Below are 22,152 nucleotides of genomic sequence, written 5' to 3' on the forward strand. Positions count from 1 at the left end.
TTTCTAAAATTATATATAGTTTTACTCTAATCAAAAATATTTATGGCGTATCCGAAAAATCGTTAGAGGTCTTTCAAACCTTTTTAATCACATAAATGTCTACATTATGGACCCCGAAACAATTATCACTAAAAGAGTTATTTATATAATCACAATTATGTACATACATTTTTATATAAAAATAATATTAACAACAGTGTATTACTTATAGTATTTGTTAAATCACAGTAGAAATATTTGTACACAGAATTTACAAAACCTTAAATTATGGAAATTCGAATTTTCGAAATCGATGTAATAATAGATGACAAAATTTTATTTTCTTTTCTGCAACACTTACGAACCGTAGCCCTTAAAGATCGTGTTAAAACATAAACAAAAACGCGTTAATTATTATTAAAAGAAATTAGTCATTGTTTTTAAGCATTCATTCAAATCAATCGTTGGACCAAGGAGAGATAATGTGTTAACATTTGTTTTTAAGGGGAAACGGGAATAATTTTTAGGGAAGGGAGGAAACAAACGGGAGGGATACAATCATACATAAGTGTTGTTGAGTGAGAATATACACAGATTAGTTTGTTTGTGTTGTAATATAGAAGTGTTGGTAATAGAAAAAAAAACAAAATAATTACAAAAAACATTTAAAATCTTGTTTTACAATCAAAATTAACATAAAACACAAATGATATCTACATTCAGGATATATGGGAACGAAGAAAAAAATATATATTGATATTCGATTTTTTAATGTGATATTCTACATTAAGAGACCAAAACTAATAAAGTTTTTGAAATATAAAAAAAAATAAACAATTGTGGGAAATATAAAATATATTATTGTCATTTTTTATTCGAAGTCCCATGACCTAAATATTGGCAACTTCCAGAATTCACCACTGTAAGAAAAGGACCAAAGTCGGACAGGGACGGTATATTCGTCCCTTTACCATAATAAATTATTTATGTATCCCACTCGATTTAAACCAAAATATTCGATACAGTTTTTTTGTGGTATTTGCAAAATGTCGTGTCGATCGAACAAATGTGGTATATTTGGTGTCATATTGACATGAAAAAGTAAAAAATTTGTTAAGGGAGCTGTGACACACGCTTTAAATATTTAATTCGTTACACTACTTATTATTTCATTACAATCGAAAGAATGGTGGAGTCTTTGGTGAAATCTGAATCAATTCTCACAATTTTGAACAGCGGTTTTTATCTAAACAAAGTATCTCTCAATGTAGAATATCTTTGAGTTTATACAACAGATCACGATGATGAGTTTTGATGCTTGTAGACCTTTCTAACATAACTGAATTATCAAAATTTACAAACATAGAACAACATTTGGTGGGGGGAGGATACAATTTGCAAACTCATTTCTAAATAGTCCAACATTTTTTTGTACATAAAACAAAAACAACAACAACATGAATAATAGCATATTAACAGACATTCGAAAAATGATGTAGGCATGTGAATGCGTTTCAATTCCAACCTTATCTTCATGATGATAACGATTCTCTGTCGTTGAATACGATTCCTGTTTGTCTTCTGTATCGGCTGCATAACCATTTGTCTTGTGTACAGGGGCCTGGAACGAATTGAATGTGGTGCGTAAGGTATTCTCATCCGATTCACTGCCACTGCATTTCCAGCGGTCACTTTCATAATCACTTTCATTGTTGGGCGTTTGCAATTTGTTGGGAACAACTGGCGGGGGAGGTTTATAGATCGGAGCTTGCTGGGGTGTATCAGTGGGTGTTAGTGGCAATACTGTGGGCACCGATTGTGGCAAGACAGTGGAGGGCCTTGATTGTATCAATTTCTCCTCGATTATCTTCTCCATGGTCTCGACAATGGATTGACGTTGCTGTAGCTGTGGGCCCTTGGGGGCAAAACACATTTCTGGTGGAGTGCCTGGTTGTAAGTCGATATCTTCAATTGGTGTCTTGGGACGACTGGCACCTCCAGTGGCTTGTTTCACCAATGAGGGAGCTCTCAAATCGTGGGCACTACCACCCAAACCAGTGGCGTGTGTGGCACTGGGACTCCACAATTTTTCCATACGCAAACCTTCCAGGGAGGGTTTGGGTGTACCTGGTTTAGGTGGGAAAATGGGCACACCACCATGTGGTGGCTCTTTGGTATTGACGGGCATTTCTTCCAATTGTTTAATTCTTTCATTGATCGGGGGATTCTTGGGTTTCGTTTGGTTATCGGTATTGGGAACAAAACACATTTGAGGTGGTGAACCACGTCTCAAAGTGCGATCTTCGACGGATTCTTCGTCTTGGTTCATTGGAACGTTTTGAGATTCGGCTGGGGCGCCACTTTGAATGACCTTATCGATTTTCTTGAAATACTCAAAGGATGAAGTCTTCTTTTCTTCACTGTCAATAATGCACTGGGGTTCGGTGTCATTTGGATCCACAAATGTAACATGGGGCTTGGCTGGCGACGATGCGACCGCCGCCGCCACAGCTGCTGGGGCTGAGGGGTGGAAGGGCGTAGCTACACCACCGAAATGTGGTGGTGGCACTGACTTGACGCCGGGATTACTGTGATCGGTTACATCCACATTAGGTCTGGTCAGGCGATCGGGCAAATCGGAGTAATTGGGTTTATGTTCTAGACGCATGGTTGCCTCGGTGGTGCAACGATGCTCAGTTATAATTTTGGACTCGGATAAGCCATGCCTGTCGCTTGATTTTTGGCTTTCGATTTTTTGGGATTCAAACGACAGTGGTTCCTTGTTAAACTGTAAATTGTTGTTGATGATGATGCATCCAATGTGGGGGAGAAGTCACAGAGAAGAACACACACATACATACACACGCAAGTAGGCACAAAGGTAAATGTTTGTTGTTGTAATAGTTAATGTTTATTATTATTATTTGTTGGTTTTGTTGAGGAATCCAGGTTTTGTTTATGGTGTTGTTGATGGGTTGGTCGGTCAGGAAGTAGTACGTATATCCAAAATAATTGATTGGTTGTTTGGTTGGTTGGATTTTGTGTACATTCAGACATTCAGATACGTTCGTTACAAAATCAATTGATTTTCATTTTGGGGATATATAGATTTTTTGTTTGTTGTTAGTTTCAGTGGTATACCCAGATACGTGTTCGAAAGAAAACACGTTTGTTTTTGTTATGGAAAAAATAATAAAGAAAAATAGTGTTTATACCATAAACTATAGTTATTTGGAGAAAATTGGTTTCAATTGCTTTATGTATATAAATATGTAAATATAATTACTTAATAATATAAAAAGGATTTTTATATTTTAAATTACACAGTATTTCCTGCTTGCCTCTTTAATTTCCTTTCATTTATATCGATAGAATTTGTGTCTTTTCAATTTCAAACTTACTTCAGTGGTGAATGCATCGGGTCTCTCATAGACGACTGTCTTGACCACCTCTTGCATGCGTTCTGGTGTCGGTTCCAGAACAGCACAATCAGCTATGCTCTTGGCTTCGCCAGCGGCATTGGTTGCTTTGACCATGTATTTGCCAGAATCGCTTATTTGGCCTGAATTGGAAGTGTGAATGAATATTGTAGGGGTGTGTGGGTTAATAATCAGAATATTTGTTTTTTTAATTAAAATTGAGATGGGATTAAACTTATATAAAATTTGTGGAATACTTACCCCTTTCAATGATCAAGGTATGAGTGTTGCCATTTTCAAGGAGTCTATGTTGAGATAAACCAGCCTCTGCCAACGGTTTGTCGTCCTTCATCCAGACGACCGATGGTGCGGGTAAACCAGTAACCTCAACTTCCATGATAATCTTTTCATTTTTCTTCATGACTTGGGCTTGCAAGCGCTTGCCGAAGACAGGTGGGAAAATGGTTTCTGAAAAAGAAAAACAAAACAACAGAAATAGAGAGGGAATTAATATAACAATTTAATTTGAAATTTTAAAAATTACAGAAATACTTTTCTCTCAAAAAAGGGTGGAAGTTCTCTTCTATAAATAAAATAAATGCACTTTTAAAATTCCTGAAACAGAAAACCTGCGCAATATTTCCTATCTACAGAAGAAATTTAGAATATTCTCTTTCTAGAAGTCATGTAATAGCAAAAGATATCTATGATATCTGAATATTTTCAATATATGGCTATGTTTTGATATAAGGGCCCCGTCAACTTTTCGGTAAGTTAAAGATCTTAGCTCAATTTTCAACATGTTCCAGTTCGCAATTTGGAACTTCGTTATTATGTTCATATTTTCATAGCTCTTCATATAAGAGACCCTGGAGTTTCATTTGAGTTCCCAAAACGACACATACATTTCTCAAGAATTTTCCAATCCTTGATCCATATTCCAGCCTCTCAAATATGACAATTTTTGGGGACCTGGACTCATTTTCCAGCTTTAATATTTGTAATTAGAAATTTAAAGTCTTCAGATGAAAAAGAGTCTCTTAAAAGGGTCCTGCCCTATTTTAGATAGTTTGCAAGTAATATGATGCCAAACGAAGTTGCAGTAATTTTTTTTCGCAATTTGAACTTCGTTGTTATGCCATTTTTTAAACAATGCTCTTCATAGAAGACACCTTGCAAATTTTAGGAGTTCCATTTTTGTTCTCAATATATTACAATATATTACATTTTTCGTGATAACGTACATCTGAAAGTCCTATCCTTTTCTAAATATTCTTAAATTCCTAGAACCATATTCGTGCCTGCCAAATTCGATGATTTTTGAGGTCCTATACTTATATTCCAGCTATAGAACCTGTAAGTCACAATTTATGGTTGTCAGTTGTCTTAGCTCCTCCCCAAAAAGGATCCTGTCCCATTTGTATACCATTCACCACACTGTGGTATATGTTTGTAACAGGCAAAAGGAAACGAGATAGACCCATGGTTCCTTTTGAGAATATGCATAGAATCACTTTCTGAGTCGATTTATGCATGTCCGTCCATCCGTCTGTCCGTTTGCTGATGGTAATTTGTAAAAAAAGTACAGGTCGCATTTATCATCCGAGTGGGATGAAATTTGGCACAGCTCATTTATTTGGCTCTAGGACGAACCCTATATATAAATTCGTCCGATTTAAGGTAAATGGTGCACCTAAGTCCCTATATATCTTTCGATTTGCACGGAATTTGGCATAGTGTACTGAATTAGGCCTAGAATGACGTACGTGATGTTTCGTGAAAATCGGTTCAGATTTAGATATAGCTCTCATATATATTTTCGTCCGATTTAAGGTAAATTGTGCGTCAATGTCCTTAAATATCTTTCGATATACACGAAATTTGGCATAGCGTACTTAATTGAGTCTATAATGATATGTGCTAAGTTTCGTAAAAATCGGTTTAGATTTAGATATAGCTCTCATATATATGTTCGTCCGATTTAAGGTAAATGGTGCGTCAAAGTCCCTAAATATCTTTCGATATGCACGAAATTTGGTATAGCGTACTAAATTAAGTCCAGAAAGATGTGCGCTAAGTTTCGTGGAAATGTGTTCAGATTTAGATATAGCTCCCATATATATTTTTGCCCGATTTAATGGAAATGGTGAACCAAAGTCTCTATATATCATTCGATTTGCACGAAATTTTGCATAGCGCACTGAATTAAGTCTAGAATGGTATGTGTTAAGTTTCGTGAATATCGGTTCAGTTTTAGATATAGCTCCCATATATATTTTCGTCCGATCTAATGTAAATGGTTCGCCAAAGTTCCTAAATATCTTTCGTTCAATTTCATGTCAATGTTCTTTCGAATAGGCGACGTCTATTAGGAGACTATGTAGAATATACCCAAAGTGGTGAGTCGGCCCAGTCCGACTTTACTACTTTCCTTACTGGTTTTTGTTATTTTGATGGGAAACAGCAGGTGTAGAGCGTGTGGGAAAGATAGCCAAGCGTTGGAAAATTTTCTATGCCACTGACCAGATTTTGCAAGCTTTTGAACTAAAAGGGGAAACACATAAGAGAACTTCAGGATTGTCATGTTAAGTCGGATTCATTTATTGTAAAAGAATAAAGGAAAACGGCGTGACAATTCATACAAAACCAATTTAACGTGCCAGGCTTGAATCATTGTCTGTGTTTCCACTTTAATTTTTGAGCACTAACCGACCTAAGTGGGTGTGAATGGAAAAGACTGAAGAACTTCACTAAGAACACAAAATTCTTGGAAAAATAGGGTGAGGAAATCTCAACATGTGTTTTTCTAACTTATCTTCCTCTCTAGAGCGCACAGCTGGCCTTTATACTGGCTTAAGTGTATGTCCTACTATTGGAGATGAGGGGTGGCGTAAATCACCCTCTTGTCAATCAAACCTAAGTTATTCCCACGAATGCTCCTTTCCACCAAAATCAATCAATTTCAAAATATGTTGTTAAAACCACCTGCCACAAGTTTTCAATTGAACAACAACAAACAACAACATATGGATTTTTGACACATTATGTCATAAGATTGGCTGTACAGTTGAAATTTTCATATCTACATCTACATCTAAATATATAAATATTTTTATTTATATTGCTTTCATACATTTTCTATAATAATTTGTATTATTCACAAACAAAACTATACACATGTATGCCAGACAGTATATGTGAAAGAGCAAAAGAAAAAAAAAAAACAAATTTGAATACAAATTTAACGCATCATCGACTGAACAGTTGGTTTCATTAAAAATTTATATTTCACAGAAGATGTTTAAAAATTGGAAACTTTTATGTCACTGTCCACCTCCATGAATTTTCCTCGATTTTTCTTTCTAAGTAAAAAAACGTAAGTGTGGGTAAAAGTGACATACATTTGGTTCTGATGTTGGATGGTGGTTGGTTGAGGGGGAACATTTCAAGGACATTTGTTTACATATACATCTTTAAGTTGTTAAAGTGGCCGATATTTTGAAAAAGAGAAACCTAAATATATTTGAATTAATTTTTACTAACTATAATACTGATGACGATTGTGCTTGTGCCTGATGATGATGATGATGATGCTGTTGATCCACAAAAACATTTCTGGGATCAAAAAACAAACAAAATGCTGGGCATCCAGTTGTGGAACATTGGCGCAATGCCATTATAGTCTTTTTAAATATTTTTGTTGTTTTAAATTTTAATGTCCAATGGTTTTTGTTTTTGGGAATCTAAGTCAAACAAATTCTTGGCGTCCAATGCATGGCAAATGGAAACCACTGTTTACATGAGACAATTTTGTTATCTCGTAACTATCAAGGTTAAATGCATTGAGCAGAAGATTGCCCAAAAATTCCAATGGAAGGCCATTGCTGAAAATGCCTTAAGAGACAGACAGCAAGTGTGGAATGTCTCCAACAATTTTTTCTTTTATCAAGAAAAATAATCTCATTCTATTTAGCAAATAAATCAAGTGGATTTTAAAATAATAATAACACCAAAATATTCAAGGCTATAAATAAAAAATGCTTAGAATTCATTAAAAGTTTCTACTGATCTATTTTAATTTTTGTTATTTGACTCGAAAGAGTATAAATAATCACTTAAAATCACTTTCAAATGATCACAAAAATTCAAATAACAAAAATTAATTTCAGCCGAGCACGGCTAGGGCTCGAACCTAGGTCCTCAGAGCAACACAGATGTTGCCAAGACCGCTTAACGTTCTGAGCCATCAACACTTCCAAAACGGTTGCGCAAAAACATGTGTATACCAGGAAGCAATTGTAGGTGTGTGGATTAATTATCCATCGCTACAACAAAAATCTGCTTTGAAAAGGACTGTTCCTAGAATGAAGACAAATGTCGAACTTTGACAAATTTGAATTTAATTCGCATATGCAAGTTTCGCATCAGGGCGGAATAAATACAAGTTATCAACGTACGACCTTTGTAAAGCCACATAGCCCAATATGCCTGATGAGCCGCTTAACCAACGGCGAAACGCGTCGCATAATGGTGGGTACGTAGGTTCTTCTCCTGGCTTTCCTTTTCATTGCAAAATTTAGATCATCAAGCTCGACTCGAAAGAGTATAAATAATCACTTAAAAAACTGATCTATTTTAGCTAATTGAAATTGGGAAAATGGGAACCAGTCAACGTCAACGATTTCGGACAGTCATGATAAAGAGTAATAATATGCCATGAAAACAATAATTTTTGTTAGTAGGATTTGAACCCGAGTAGAGCCATTTTGGTTAAAAAACCTTCACATTCCCAAAATACCGGATCATGGAAGGTACAGCTGTCCTAAAAAGTGGACCAATATCGATAATTTTTAGTAGGAATACGTATGATAACTCAAAATACCATCTACAGCCAATTCGATTGAAAAACATATCCAAAACCCCAAAATACTGAAATTTGAGAGGTAATTGTAAGGAGCTATCGTAAAAAGTAGACCAATATTCAGAATTTTTTGTTGTGAAATTTTACACCTGATGAAAATCAAAATACAAAATAACAAATTCGGATGAAAAAATTAAATACCTTCATTTTGGAGGTACCGTTATATGGGGACTATACTAAAGAAGGAACCAATATAGACACCCAATGATAAATCGAAATACCAAATTAAAGCCAATTCGCAAGAAAATATTCTGGCATTTGGGAGGTGCCGTAATATGGGGTCTATACTAAAAATGTGACCAGCAGTTACCAATTTTTTATTTTATTTTAAATTACAGTAAATTTGTTAGAAAACGAGCCAAAAACCCCAACAAAACGTGGAATGATATATCTCAAAACCAAATATCCTAGACGCAATTTCAATGAATGTACTAGGAATAAGTAGTCGAGAGGAAAAGTCGACTTTTTGCCTCTGACCAAAGAGTCGATTTTAGACTTTTCGATTTTAGCCTCTGACTAAAAAGTCGAATTTCGATCTTTCGAAATTTGTCAAACCTGATCAAAATTGATTTTCGACATTTACCGACTGATGCAAACTCGACTAAAAGTTTTTTTCTTTTTGTATGAATTATTGTCAACAGATGAAAGTTATGGAATATGGGAAATTTGGGCTTTATGACAATACTTAATACTTCTTAGCCTATTAATGAAAGAGAATAGTTAGTTTTTCAAAAATATTTTTATTTTTCAATATAATCTCCTGAAAACTTAATACACTTAGTCCAACGCTTTTCTAGCAAATCTATCCCTTGAATAAAATAGTTTTCCTCAAGGTCTTCAAAATAGTAGTTTACAACTGTAGCAATTACATCTGCATTTGAGGTAAAACGCTTGCCAGCAAGGATTTTTTTTTGAACTTTGGAACAAGTAAAAGTCACTGGGAGCTAAATCAGGAGAATACGGTAGGTGGTAAAGAAACTCGTACTTTAATTCGTTGATTTTTAGCCATTGTAAAACAGTCTTGGGCGCTGGTGCTATGTCTTGATGAAAAATTATTTTTCTTTGTGTTGTAAGCCAGGACGTTTTTCTCCAATTTGTACATTTGATTGAGCCAAATGATTACAATAGTACTCTGAATTTATTGTTTTACCCTTTTACAGATATTCAATCAATAAAATATCTTTGTATTCCCAAAAAATCGTTGTCATAACCTTACCAGCCGATTGAATTGTTTTTGTCTTCTTCGGAGCACTTCCTCCAGCTTCAGTCCATTGTTTGGATTTTTATTGTGCCATCTTGCAGAAAGCTTTTTCATCTGTAGTTCTTCATTCAAAATTATGAAGAACTACATTTGAGATGACCATGATATTAGCAATTTCAAGCACTACCTAAAATTTTATGAGGGACATTTTTGTAGAATATTTGGAGGTAAAATTTTTGACTTGTGGTATTTTAATGAAAAGATTAAATGAAAAGATTTGCTAAGACTCGAGATAGAAGGAAGATATTTTTTTAAAAAAATATTCCTCATTTGATTTGACTGAAGGCATGTCATCTCAAAAATAACCTGTAATAGCCACAAACACAGACATAAATCCGTTTCTTTCAAATTAAGTACATAATTTAGTATCATTTATATATTTAGTATTTATTTTTATTATTTTAAAATATTTTCCTATACTTTTCCAAATCACTTCTGTTATCCACTTATTATGTATGCCAAAAAATTAATCTCTATACAAGACGAAGAATATGAACCATTGGCCGCTTATGCTCTCATATAAACATACATAGCCACAAACATACACATTTTCGTCATTATACTATTGATATATTATATAAAATATGTATCCAGAAAAGCATATATAAAACAGAAGGCGATTTAGGAACCCCTTGAACATTTAGAATGTCAATTTATATTAAAATTGTATCATAGGGTGGTGTATGCCATTAGTTTGATGTTAATTTGTTGATTTTATTGATCAGGAAAAAAATTTTTTTAGTATAAATTAATGACTTTAAAATATAAACAAATAATTCTAATTAACAATACGATAAAAAAATCAAATTCTAAGAGCCTCTGGGACAATTAATTATCCAATTATCGGTAAAATAAATATTTGCTACTTCAATATAAAATACTCTGTGACACAAACTCGAGGTCATGATGTGGGATAGAAAATAACGTATGAAGTTGAAAGCTTTTGCAGAGTATATAAGGAACACAGAAAGAATACTTCGACATAGGTACGTTTTTAAGTGAGGAATATTTTTGTTAAACATATCCTCCTTCTAACTTTAGTCCTTATGCTTCTTTTATGTTCTTTATTTCTTGAACCGTAATTTGAATACCGCAAGACGAAATTTTTTGGCCTTCAAATATTTTACAGAAATGTCGCTCATAAGATTTTAGATAGGATCTCCATTTTAGATAGGATTTTAGATAGGATCTCCAATAATAAAAAATTGATATTCGTATGTTTTCATCGTCCTTTTACCATTTTACTCGATTCATACTCAGAAAGCTGAATACCTATCCAATCGGATCGGATTTTCAGATAACAATCCCGATTTTTGTAACTTTTTTTATAAACCGATAAAACATATACTCATACCATTTAAAAGCTACAAATATTAGTATCTAATGGAATAAATTGTCTGCTACCAAAGGTGCAATGTTTGTATCAAATCGGACAGTTCATTCGGTTGATATTGAAATTAGAAATTTTAAAACATGGTGATACATTGTAGGTGAGGAACCAGAAGGAGTGGACCGATGGGTCCCATCTTCGATTGGGATTGGAAGATATAATCGGATACTCGGTTCGCTTTGTATTAGATTCCAAAATTATCAAAAATAAGCTGTCAACTCCTTCTGATGGGGGAGGCATCAGAAGGAGTTGACTGATGAGTCCTACTTTCTGACTTAATCTTGCACTGGTTAAATTTTTAATATGTGTAAAGTTTGCTTGAAATGGGATTTCCGTTTGCTCTACAACCGGCATAAATCAAAAATCGCAATTTTTAGTTAACCATGTAGAATTGTTTGCTATATCAAACTTTATGTTGTTTAAAAACTTCAGATGAATCTCTTAGACACTCTGATTGATAGGCTGTAGGAACTCCTCTGTTTCTTGTAATGTGTGAATATATTGAAAAATTAAAACTAATATTCTGCAAAATCATTTTTCTTTTTCATTTGAGCCGGTTATGCATGAGTTTTAAACTTTGTTAAAAATTATGACCCTTTGTGGAGACCACTAGAAGTAGAGGTTCGATACATTCCATCTTCAAGCATTGAACACACTTTATTTAAATTTTATGTGATGTAAAGTTTGTTTCGAATCGGACACTTAATTCGCATCATATTTTGAAAACAATTTTCAACATCATTTGAACATTTTGTGGAAAAAAATACGAGAGGGAGTAGATCGACATTCCCCATTTTCGAAATTGATTTATATTTGGAAAAATGATTTCGATGTGCAATAATTACATATAAACTCTCTTTAAGAGTTGGCGTACCTACCAGCTATACAGACAAACGGATGGATGGACATTTTTAAATCAACTTTAAATTATCTGAAACGGATTTCGTTCAAAGAAATTTGAAATCTAAAATCAATATTACAAGGAGGAAAATTGTCGTCGTGGCTAAGCGTATAAAAAACAAAAACAAAATAAATTGCGAAAATATATTAAAAAAATTTTCATACTTTTTTTTCATTAAATTCCATTTTAAATCTACTATAAATTTTGTTAAATTTAAAATATTTAAAAATAACATAACTAATAGATACACAAGCATATGTAAGTAATACAATTAATTTTCATATCTAAGAAAAAAAAACCAAGAAATTTTTGGCAAAAATTCAAAACCAGCTAATATAAAACTAAAATATTCCAAAAATATTCTTTCTTTTGGTATTGTTTTTCTTTTAAACAACTTTGTAGTTTATTTTTTTTTCTTTCAACACTTTTTTTTTACAAATTTCCATAACCTTCACCTACACTCATGTCACCCTTACATTGCCTTCACAAGATTAAAAAAATATTTGTCAAGTGTTAAGCCAATGTGAAGAAGAGGCAATAAATAAAAATACAAATTTCCTAACACACATTTTTCTTTTATTCAATGGGCCAGGGACACATGTCATCATCAGCATCGCCATCATTTGTTTGTTATTGTTGGTTTTATATAAAGTTTAGAGCAAATTATATATGTACGTTTGTATATGTAAACACACATGAATGACGATGATTGTTAGTTGTATAAAATATCGACAAAATGAAAGATCTATATAGATAGATATATGTATGTATATGTGTATATAGCCAAAAAATAAAATAGAAAGAGAAAATTTTGAACGAAAACCCGCGACCAACAATATCAAACATTTTGCAAATATAAATTTTGTAATTTTATTTATTCGGTTTTGTGGTTTCCTTTCATTTTCCATCTCTCTTCTTTGATGCCGTTGTCTATGTTTACATTTATGAAACAAAATCTTTTTGTTTGCCAAAACTTAATTGTCAGTTTTGTCTTTCTTGTAGAAATTATTTGTTTCGATTTTGAAATTTTCACTAACCGCGCTAAATATTGTCCACGGACGTGTTGGGAAAGGGGTAGGGTTTTCTTAAAGGCATGGTGTGTAATTTTTGGTGGACTTGAATGTGTAAATATTTAAAAATGTTTTCTCATGTTTTAAAAATGGTTTTTGACATTTTATTCATGCACTTGGCACACACACACCACAGTGATGCAGTCAACAAAATGATGCAAACAAAATGACCGAGAATATCGATAGAAATTTCATGAAGGGAAATAGAAAAAAATTGATGTTTTGCAAACATTTGTTTATCATATAAACGATAAATGTTTACAAATCAGAGATGTCCAAACATCTGTAGGTTGTTAGGTGAACAAAAAAATCAAAAACAAAAATAAAGTTGTTTACATTTTGCATTTCCTGCAATTATTGAGGTTATACTAATTAATCGACTTAGAATAAGATGTGCGAGAGAAGAGTTAAGTGGACTGAATTTATCGATATAATCGGATATTACGATTCTTAAATGTTTCTGTGTTGATTTTTACTATTAATTCGGAAATTGAAAAATCTTGTTTTTGAAAAAGAATATTTGTGAAATTGCTTTTCGAATGAAGAAATTTAATTAAGGCAACACGAAGTTCGCCGTTTCTAATAGGTTTTATGTACATTCTTGTCCATCCAACAAAATTGGAACAAGAAATTACAATATTTTTTGGAATAGATATCTGTTATAAATAATGTTCCGGCGTAGTTATGCGGCTCACCAATGATTTGTAAATTTTGTTTTGAATATTTCCACAGGCAGATCTTTTATACCCTTCACCATGAAGTGAGTATCCAAGAGACCAAAAATAGGTCTAGTCTTTCCTATCAGAGCTATGCCAATTAGTGGACACAGGATGGGTCTTAGTTCCTAAGAAAATGCAGTACTAAATTACAGATTTTAAAATTGATAACCCTTATGACCTTACATAGAATATTTTCTAGAAAGAAATTTTTTGCCTACCAAAAACTCCGAATGCTTATTTACATCCGTTCATGAGAATGCGCCTAGAACCATCGCAATACTTAAAATTTGATGGGATATTTTCTGCAAAAATTTTTTTTTACTCAAAACAAGAAATAATAACTTCTGTTGGGAATTGATCCTAGGACTCTAGAAATACTTAAAATGGTCTGAGACTTTGATAGGGAGATTAGTTAAAGCACGGATCTAAATTAAATAACATGTTGCATATTTTACAAATTCTCAATTCGATGGCAAAATGTGGTTAAAATCTTCAAAATATCGAAAAACTAAAAAAACAACAGATTCTGTTGGGAACTAAGCCTAGGATTTAAAATGAAACGAGACATGGACCTATTTTAAAAAAAATTTGCTTTTTTCGAATAATCAATTCGAATGCAAAATTTAGTTAAAATCTTCAAAATATCGAAAAACTAAAGACAGCTTCGGTTCGGAACTGAGCCTAGAACTCCGAAAATTCTTAAAATTAATCGAGACGTTGATATGGGGGCTAATCAATTTTGCTTATTTTTCGAATATTCAACTCAGTTGCAAATTGTGGTTAAAACCTTTAAAATATCGAATATGGTCCGATAAGATTTTGTGGGACCATTTTCTGTACCAAGAGTCATAATATTAGTAGCATGAATAAATCCACATAGAATTCTTTTGTTATGTGGAGGATTCCGACAAATATTTCGAGTTGTTAAAAACTGAATGAAAAATTAAAAAATCATAATAAGAAAAGTGTATTTAAAATCTTGAAATTTCCAAAATTTGTTCCTGACACCACTACGATATTAAATATATTCTGCTATATTTAATGTTAAAGTGGCATATTCTTCTCAAAGTAATTCTACAATCCTAATGACCATTAGAAAATATAGGGATAGCAACGAAGATATAGCCGCTGTGAAAACCTCGAGATATCTATGGTTGAAGAAGGAAGGAATAAGTGAGTAAGCGAAACCCTGAACGAAGTAACTTCCTGGAGGCACAAAGGCGAAGGGTCAAGCTGACCTAAGCGTCCTTTGAATATTGACACTACTTCATTGCTAAATTCGAAGGGAGATTTTTTTTGGAACGAAATGGCTTGAATAAATAGGAGAAATGGGAGATTTGTGCTGAACATTTTTTATACCCTTAACCACTCTGTGGTACAGGGTATTATGTCTTTGTGCATATGTTTGTAACAGGCAAAAGGAAACGAGATAGACACATGGTTCCTTTTGAGAATATGCATAGAATCACTTTCTGAGTCGATTTATGCATGTCCGTCCGTCCGTCCGTCTGTCCGTCTGTAGATGTTAAATTGTAAACAAAGTACAGGTCGCATTTATGATCCGATTTGAATGAAATTTGGCACAGGTCACTTATTTGGCCCAAGGACGAACCCTATTGAAATTGGGAAAAATCGGTTCAGATTTAGATATAGCTCCCATATATATATTTAACCGATTTAATGTAAACGGTCCCTATATATCTTTCGATTTGCACGAAATTTGGTACAGCCTAATCATTTAGGTCTAGAATGATGTGTGCCAAGTTTCGTGAAAATCGGTCCAGATTTAGATATAGCTCCCATATATAGTTTCGTCCGATTTCATGTAAATGGTACACCAAAGTCGCTATATATCTTTCGATTTGCACGAAATTTGGCATAACGTACTGAATTGAGCCTAGAATGATGTCTGCCAAGTTTCGAGAAAATCGCTCCAGATTTAGATATAGTTCCCATATATAGTTTCGTCCAATTTCATGTACATGGGCACCAAAGTCGCTATATATCTTTCGATTTGCACGAAATTTTGCATAACGTACTGAATTGAGCCTGGAATGATGTCTGCCAAGTTTCGTGAAAATCGGTCAAGATTTAGATATAGCTCCCATATATAGTTTCGTCCGATTTCATGTAAATGGTGCACCAAAGTCCCTATATATCTTTCGATTTGCACGAAATTTGGCATAACGTATTGAATTGAGCCTAGAGTGATGTCTGCCAAGTTTCGAGAAAATCGGTCCAGATTTAGATATAGCTCCCATATATAGTTTCGTCCGATTTCATGTAAATGGTGCACCAAAGTCCATATATATCCTTCGATTTGCACGAAATTTGGCATAACGTACTGAATTGAGCCTAGAAAGATGTCTGCCGAAGTCTATGATGATTTTGGACAATAAAATGAGAAAAGGATTCAATAGGGATAAGGAAATGAACCGCATTCTTTGCTGTTTCACTTGGTAGACCTTTCCATTGCCAGTCTGGCCTAAAAATTTATTACTATTCATGGATTCCCGATGTTAAGGGCCTGACATAAATTTAGGAAGTCCAAACATAATAGAATCAGCTCTTCTAATTTACATGTCCCTGTGTGCAAGATGCCAAACAAAGCTAAGGATTACTTACTCGTAGCTGGTAGACACTTTAAATAATGTTTGCTGATTTTAAATTACAATCTATGAGCTCAATGGGAAGTTTTATCTTGACCCAGACTTCAGATATATACTATGATTCAGGTCACAACATATTAAAGTGCTACTAAATTGTGAAAGAAGTGAGAATATTTGCAAAAGAGAGAAGGCTAAGAATTAATGCGGAAGTGCACGTCAAAGAATGACAAAACATACTTTAATGGGTGGAATGTCTTTTACTGGGAATGCTAAGGGTCAGTATTATCTTGGGAATATTGGGTAGGGAGATGTCAACCCTTCCGGGCTTGCACCATGGATGAAAAACAAGTTTTCAATGTCTATATTAAGAGTATCAAATTAATGCCAGTTTTTTAAATGGGTTTAATGAGTCTATATTTTTATCATCAAGTGTTTGAGCCGGTAAATATTTGATCTGTTTACCTAAATTTAATGGTTATTATTTCCAGAAATCGATTTATATGTCGCAATAAAACGGTCACACCGATTTACATCTACCAACAGGTGGCTTTAGAAACAAATAAACTTTTGTGCCACCATACCCACCATTCCCCATTCCACCAACGTTTTGACATATCTGTACAAAAACAATAAACGAAAAAGAAAACAACTAACAACCTAGGATTTTCATTAACATCCCCATCCATTTGTACGAAACAAGAATAGAATTATTTTCATGTTCACGATTAACACTTGTCTAAAGTACTAACGTGACTGCGGGACGTCAGAAGTGCTGCTGCTTTTGCTTTTTTTATGTGTTCAAAGATTAAAAGAAAAATTCTTGTATTTCTTTTGTATTTTCTCAACATTTGCTAATAGTTCATCTGGGCTATAGCATAAACACACAATGCCAAGCAAAACGAAAAAATCGGCATATATATTTTCCGTTGATATATATTTACCACAACAATATTTCATATATAAATGTACATATAGGATGAAAGCTGGCCACTCTACTCCTCCTACATGTTCTGGCATAGAAATTTATTTGCCTGTCGCTGTGTTATTTTTTTGCTTTGTTTGCTTCTGTTTTCTTCTAAATATTTATAAACTTCTAAATATACAGCAAAAAATATACTTTGGTTGATTTATGCAGCAGTGGGACCAGCACCACAGCACACCACCACCATCATCATCACGAAACCAACCACCCATACATCTACACAATTCGAGAATTCATATCATTTACTTACTTTTGACAATCAAATCGGCGGTGCTTGTTGCTTGGCCAGCTACATTACTGGCGGTGACGGCATAGCGGCCAGCATCCGAATGATTAACATCCTTAAAGTCAATGGTGACATGGTTGCTGTTCTTTTCGACAGTAATGCGACCATTTTGAGGCAAATCATAGCCATTCTTTTCGACCTTGATGTCGGGTGAGGGGAAACCATCAATGACGGCTTCCATGCTGACATCAGCGCCTTGATCGACGATTTTACCGGCCAAGGGCGTGGTGAAACGAGGTGCATAGGGCTTGCGGGTGCCGGAGGGGCTAGAGGGTTCGGCTGCATCATGGACTGGTGTGCCAGTTCTAGTTGTTTCCAACAACAACACCTCTTTCTTGGGTGCAGCATCAACAGTTTCTTCAGGTTCGGCATTCGATGACCTAACCTCAGATTGGGTTGTGGTACTGGTGACAGTCTTCTTTTCAATTGTTACCGAAGCTGAGCCGGACATATCTTGAGTAAGACTTTGGGCCACACTGTCGTCATCGGTCATGTCTTCGAGATCCAATTCGGAGGTGGACAAGCCCAAGAAGGCAACGCTGTTCGAAACACCAACGGGGTTTCTGGCGGTCACCTCTACCTTACCTGCTGTAGCGGTGCTCATTTTCTTGATGGTAAGGGAGAAATTGTCTCCACTGGAAGAGAGGACAAAGTTGTCGTCATCACCCTTAATGGGTGTACCATTCAAGGCCCATTCTACGGTGACCTGGGGTTTGGCCTTAATAACAACTTCCAACTTGACAGTTTCGCCAAGTTCGGCTGTTTGATCTTGAATTTGTTTTACAAATTCCAAGTATTGTTCCTCTTCTTCTTCGACTTCTTCCTCTTCAACTTCTTCGACCACTTCTTCTTCTTCTTGGGCGTCTTCTTCCTCATCTTCGCCAACATCTTCGACCACAACTTCTTGGACAGCGGCCGTTTCTTTTTCAACGGTTACTGTTTTGGTCACCTTTTCCTCAGTCACCACCTCTTCTTCTTTTTTCGTCTCCGACTCGGCTACTGAGGCAGTTTCCGATTCGGCAGATGGTGCAATCTTAACCTCACAGCTGCTTGTAGCTTCACCCGCCGAATTAATAGCCACCACTTTGTAGTTGCCAGCATCATCCTGGTATGCCTCCTCGATGACGAGCGAACACTTGTCACCCTGGAAGAGCAATTTCAAATCGGCCGATTCCTTGATGGGCCTTTCGTTGTGATACCAAATCACTTCGGGCTCGGGCTGGCCCACAATTATACAATCGAGACGAACTGGTTTACCCTCGACAATCGAGACATCTTTAAGCGACAACTGTACCGTTGGCTTGACGGGTTCCATATCCGAAGCCATTTCCGAATCGGACGTCTCGTTTGGCAGACGTCCTTTGACAATCACGTTACACGAACTATAAGCTTCACCTGCTAAATTTTTAGCTGTCAGTACATAGACTCCAGCGTCGTTTGGATAAGCTTGGGGTATTATGAGCGTTACGCGGCCGTATTCATACTGAAAATAGTTTGCCAAAAAAAATCATTAGAAACCAATGAGTAATGGTGAGTTTTGAGTATGAAATCATTTGTACGAAAATTTTCACGCTACATGTGTGTGTGTGTGTGTGTGTGTGGGTTAGTGAGTGAAAGAGTGAGCGACGAGCGAGCAGAAAAATGAAAAATGGATGAATGAATTAGTGTGCGTGTGTGTGTGTGCGTCGATATCCGTACATGTTTGTTCCCACATCCATCGTGTGTGTTGAGTATATTTTCGATCTCGCCAATATTTTACGATGTGTGATCTTCACTATGGTGAATTTCTGCAATAGAGAAAATTCGGTTTCTTCACCATGGAAGATGTTTGTATTTGGGTTATTTTTCCAATATTGCTTGAAAAACATATATGTATATTTTTATGAAAAAAGCAAAAAACACTCATTTCTCTACCTCCACTTCTGATTTGTTTTTATTTTGCTATAGATTTTTTTCGGATTTTGTTGTATTGCCAATAACAACTTGTTGGATATGCATTAAAATCGTTGGCATATAAATGTATCCGGCCCCATGGAAATGAGTGGAAGCTAATTAGAATTTTGTATTTATTGTAAGAGACAAAAGCGAAACTGATCAACCTTAGTTGAATAATCAATCGTCGAATCTATCTAATATAGGACGTGTTCTGTGTGGGAAAAAAAAGAACGAAAAGAAAAATTCGAACAATTTATGGAACATGTCATCACTTCCATTAGCCATCTTTTTAATGTGAATTATTATACAAAGTGTTTTAATAGATATCATATCAGAGGCAGTGTGGGGTCATTGTATTATTACAGAAACAAAAAAATTAAATGTTATCAATACATATGCAAATTTTTAAACCGATTTAAGTGTGTGAAACTTCGTAACGTACTAAGTGAATCCTATAAATTAAGTATATATCAATATAACCAACTGAAACCTATGAATATTTTTAGAAAGAATGATATTCGGTAGATATACGTAGTTAAATTCGTACATATGCATAAAAACTAAAATCAGTCTTTGAGGGTATGCCAGGTTCTAGAAACAGTTCATTTTTTTTTTGTAAAAGAGAGCAGAAATCACATGCGCCAACTAGTAGAATGTTATATACACAATACAAGAAGTTGTGGTCGAGGATGTTGGCGAAGATGAGGAAGAAGAAGAAGTGGTCGAAGAAGTTGAAGAGGAAGAAGTCGAAGAAGAAGAGGAACAATACTTGGAATTTGTAAAGCAAATTCAAGATCAAACAGCCGAACTTGGCGAAACTGTCCAGTTGGAAGTTGTTATTAAGGCCAAACCCCAGGTCACCGTAGAATGGGCCTTGAATGGTACACCCATTAAGGGTGATGACGACAACTTTGTTTCTCGCTTACCATCAAGAAAATGAGCACCGCAACAGCAGGTAAGGTAGAGGTGGCCGCCATAAACCCCGTTGATGTTTCGAACAGCGTTGCCTTCTTGGGCTTGTCCACCTCCGAATTGGATCTCGAAGACATGACCGATGACGACAGTGTGGCCCAAAGTCTTACTCAAGATATGTCCGGCTCAGCTTCAGTGACAATTGAAAAGAAGACTGTCACCAGTACCACAAGGATAAATGTCGAACCTGAAGAAACTGTTGATGCTGCACACAAGAAAGAAGTGTTGTTGTTGGAAACAACTAGAACTGGCACACCAGTCCATGATGCAGCCGAAACCTCTAGCCCCTCCAGCACACGCAAACCCTATGCACCTCGTTTCACCACGCCATTGACACATAAACACACATTAAATAAGTAAAATTTATATATGAAATTCGGCGGGTCTGACCTTTCACTTGATTTTGTGGTATTTTGATTGAGGTAATACAAATAACAAAGTTAAAGTTTTAGACCCAAAAGAAATTTAGAAGAAGGTGTTTTGTAAGTAAAATCCTGGAAAGAGGCATCCTTTTAAATTAATTCGGTGTATAGACATTTCGTACTGCTTTCTGACAAGTAGTTGCAACACACTTACGAACTGACGAGTATTATATTTTATTTCATTTATGGAAGCTGCAAAAATAGACAGGTTTTTATATTTGAAACTAATTGCAATACCAATATGTGATTCAAAAATGCAAAAATATTTTGGAGGGATAGAAAATTCCTCATCGGGATTCAAACCCCTTTGCGGCTATATTAAAAACCCAGAGGAAAAAATTTTGGCGCGATAAAGGTTTAGCTGGCAACTGAACATTTGATGACCCAGATCGTATTTATATTAACACTGTCTGTTAGTGGTGGAAGATAATTAAAAGTTCTAATTACTTAGTACAAAAATTATCGAAATTTACTAAATTCGATTGATTTTATTAGGGTTTTATGTTTAGAAGTCCCAGTATATACACAAAACATGTTTGGATCATTTTGAAAACATAAACAAATACTTGTGTAATGATTATCCCGGTGAACTTTATTTTTAGCTTGAGGAAGAAGAATTTTTATCTTCAGGATAATTACTTTTCAATAACAACAATTTGATGATCATGTCCTCTTACCTATTTGCATATATTTCACGCGTATCTGCATTTGACAATAGGCAATGAAAATAAAAAATGCTTCGAAACTTTTTTTAGAAACTTTTATTAGCAATAGAGACAAAATATTAAAACTCTTTACTTTCCGAACGTATATATTAGGTTGGGGAAAAAGAAATCGATTATTTTTGTAAGAACAATTTAACATGCTTCAGAATATCCGATTTGAATATCCAAATATGCACCATTTTGTTGTATGATTTGTTGCCATTTAAAAGGTACCTTCATAATGCCACTCTCATAGAAGTCCTGCTCTCGCTTTCTTCAAACGGTCCAGTTGTTGACAGTAGAGATCAGAATTTACCGTTTGGCCATATGAAAGCAACTCATAATAAATAATCCCACTCCAGTCCCACCAAATACATAGCAGAACCTTCCTGGCCGTTAGTTCTGGTTTGGCCACCGTTTGAGGTGCTTCACCGCTCTTTGACCACGATCGTTTTCACACAGGGTTATCGTATGTGATCCATTTCTCATCTCCAGCCACTATCCGTTTAAGAAATGGGTCTACCTCATTCCATTTGGCCAAGGATTCGCAGATGAAAATTCGATCCATCCAATTGTTTTCTG

The 22,152-nt window shown here is 34.9% G+C and overlaps 1 protein-coding gene across 1 annotated transcript in view; it reads right to left on the minus strand.

Moving 5' to 3' along the window:
- Positions 1-22,152, minus strand: part of LOC133332059 (titin) — a 139,275-nt gene that overhangs the window by 14,821 nt on the left and 102,302 nt on the right. The window contains exons 11-14 of the mRNA XM_061540440.1: positions 17,502-19,020; positions 3,660-3,866; positions 3,381-3,541; positions 1,505-2,767 (exon numbers count right to left, since the gene is read on the minus strand). Coding sequence (XP_061396424.1) covers positions 1,505-2,767; positions 3,381-3,541; positions 3,660-3,866; positions 17,502-19,020 — 3,150 coding nt within the window. The remainder of the gene's footprint in view (positions 1-1,504; positions 2,768-3,380; positions 3,542-3,659; positions 3,867-17,501; positions 19,021-22,152) is intronic.

This window comes from Musca vetustissima, unplaced genomic scaffold (genome assembly GCF_032173495.1).
Source record: "Musca vetustissima isolate MV318-11 ecotype Yass unplaced genomic scaffold, APGP_CSIRO_Mvet_v1 utg1998, whole genome shotgun sequence".
Lineage (NCBI taxonomy): Eukaryota > Metazoa > Arthropoda > Insecta > Diptera > Muscidae > Musca > Musca vetustissima.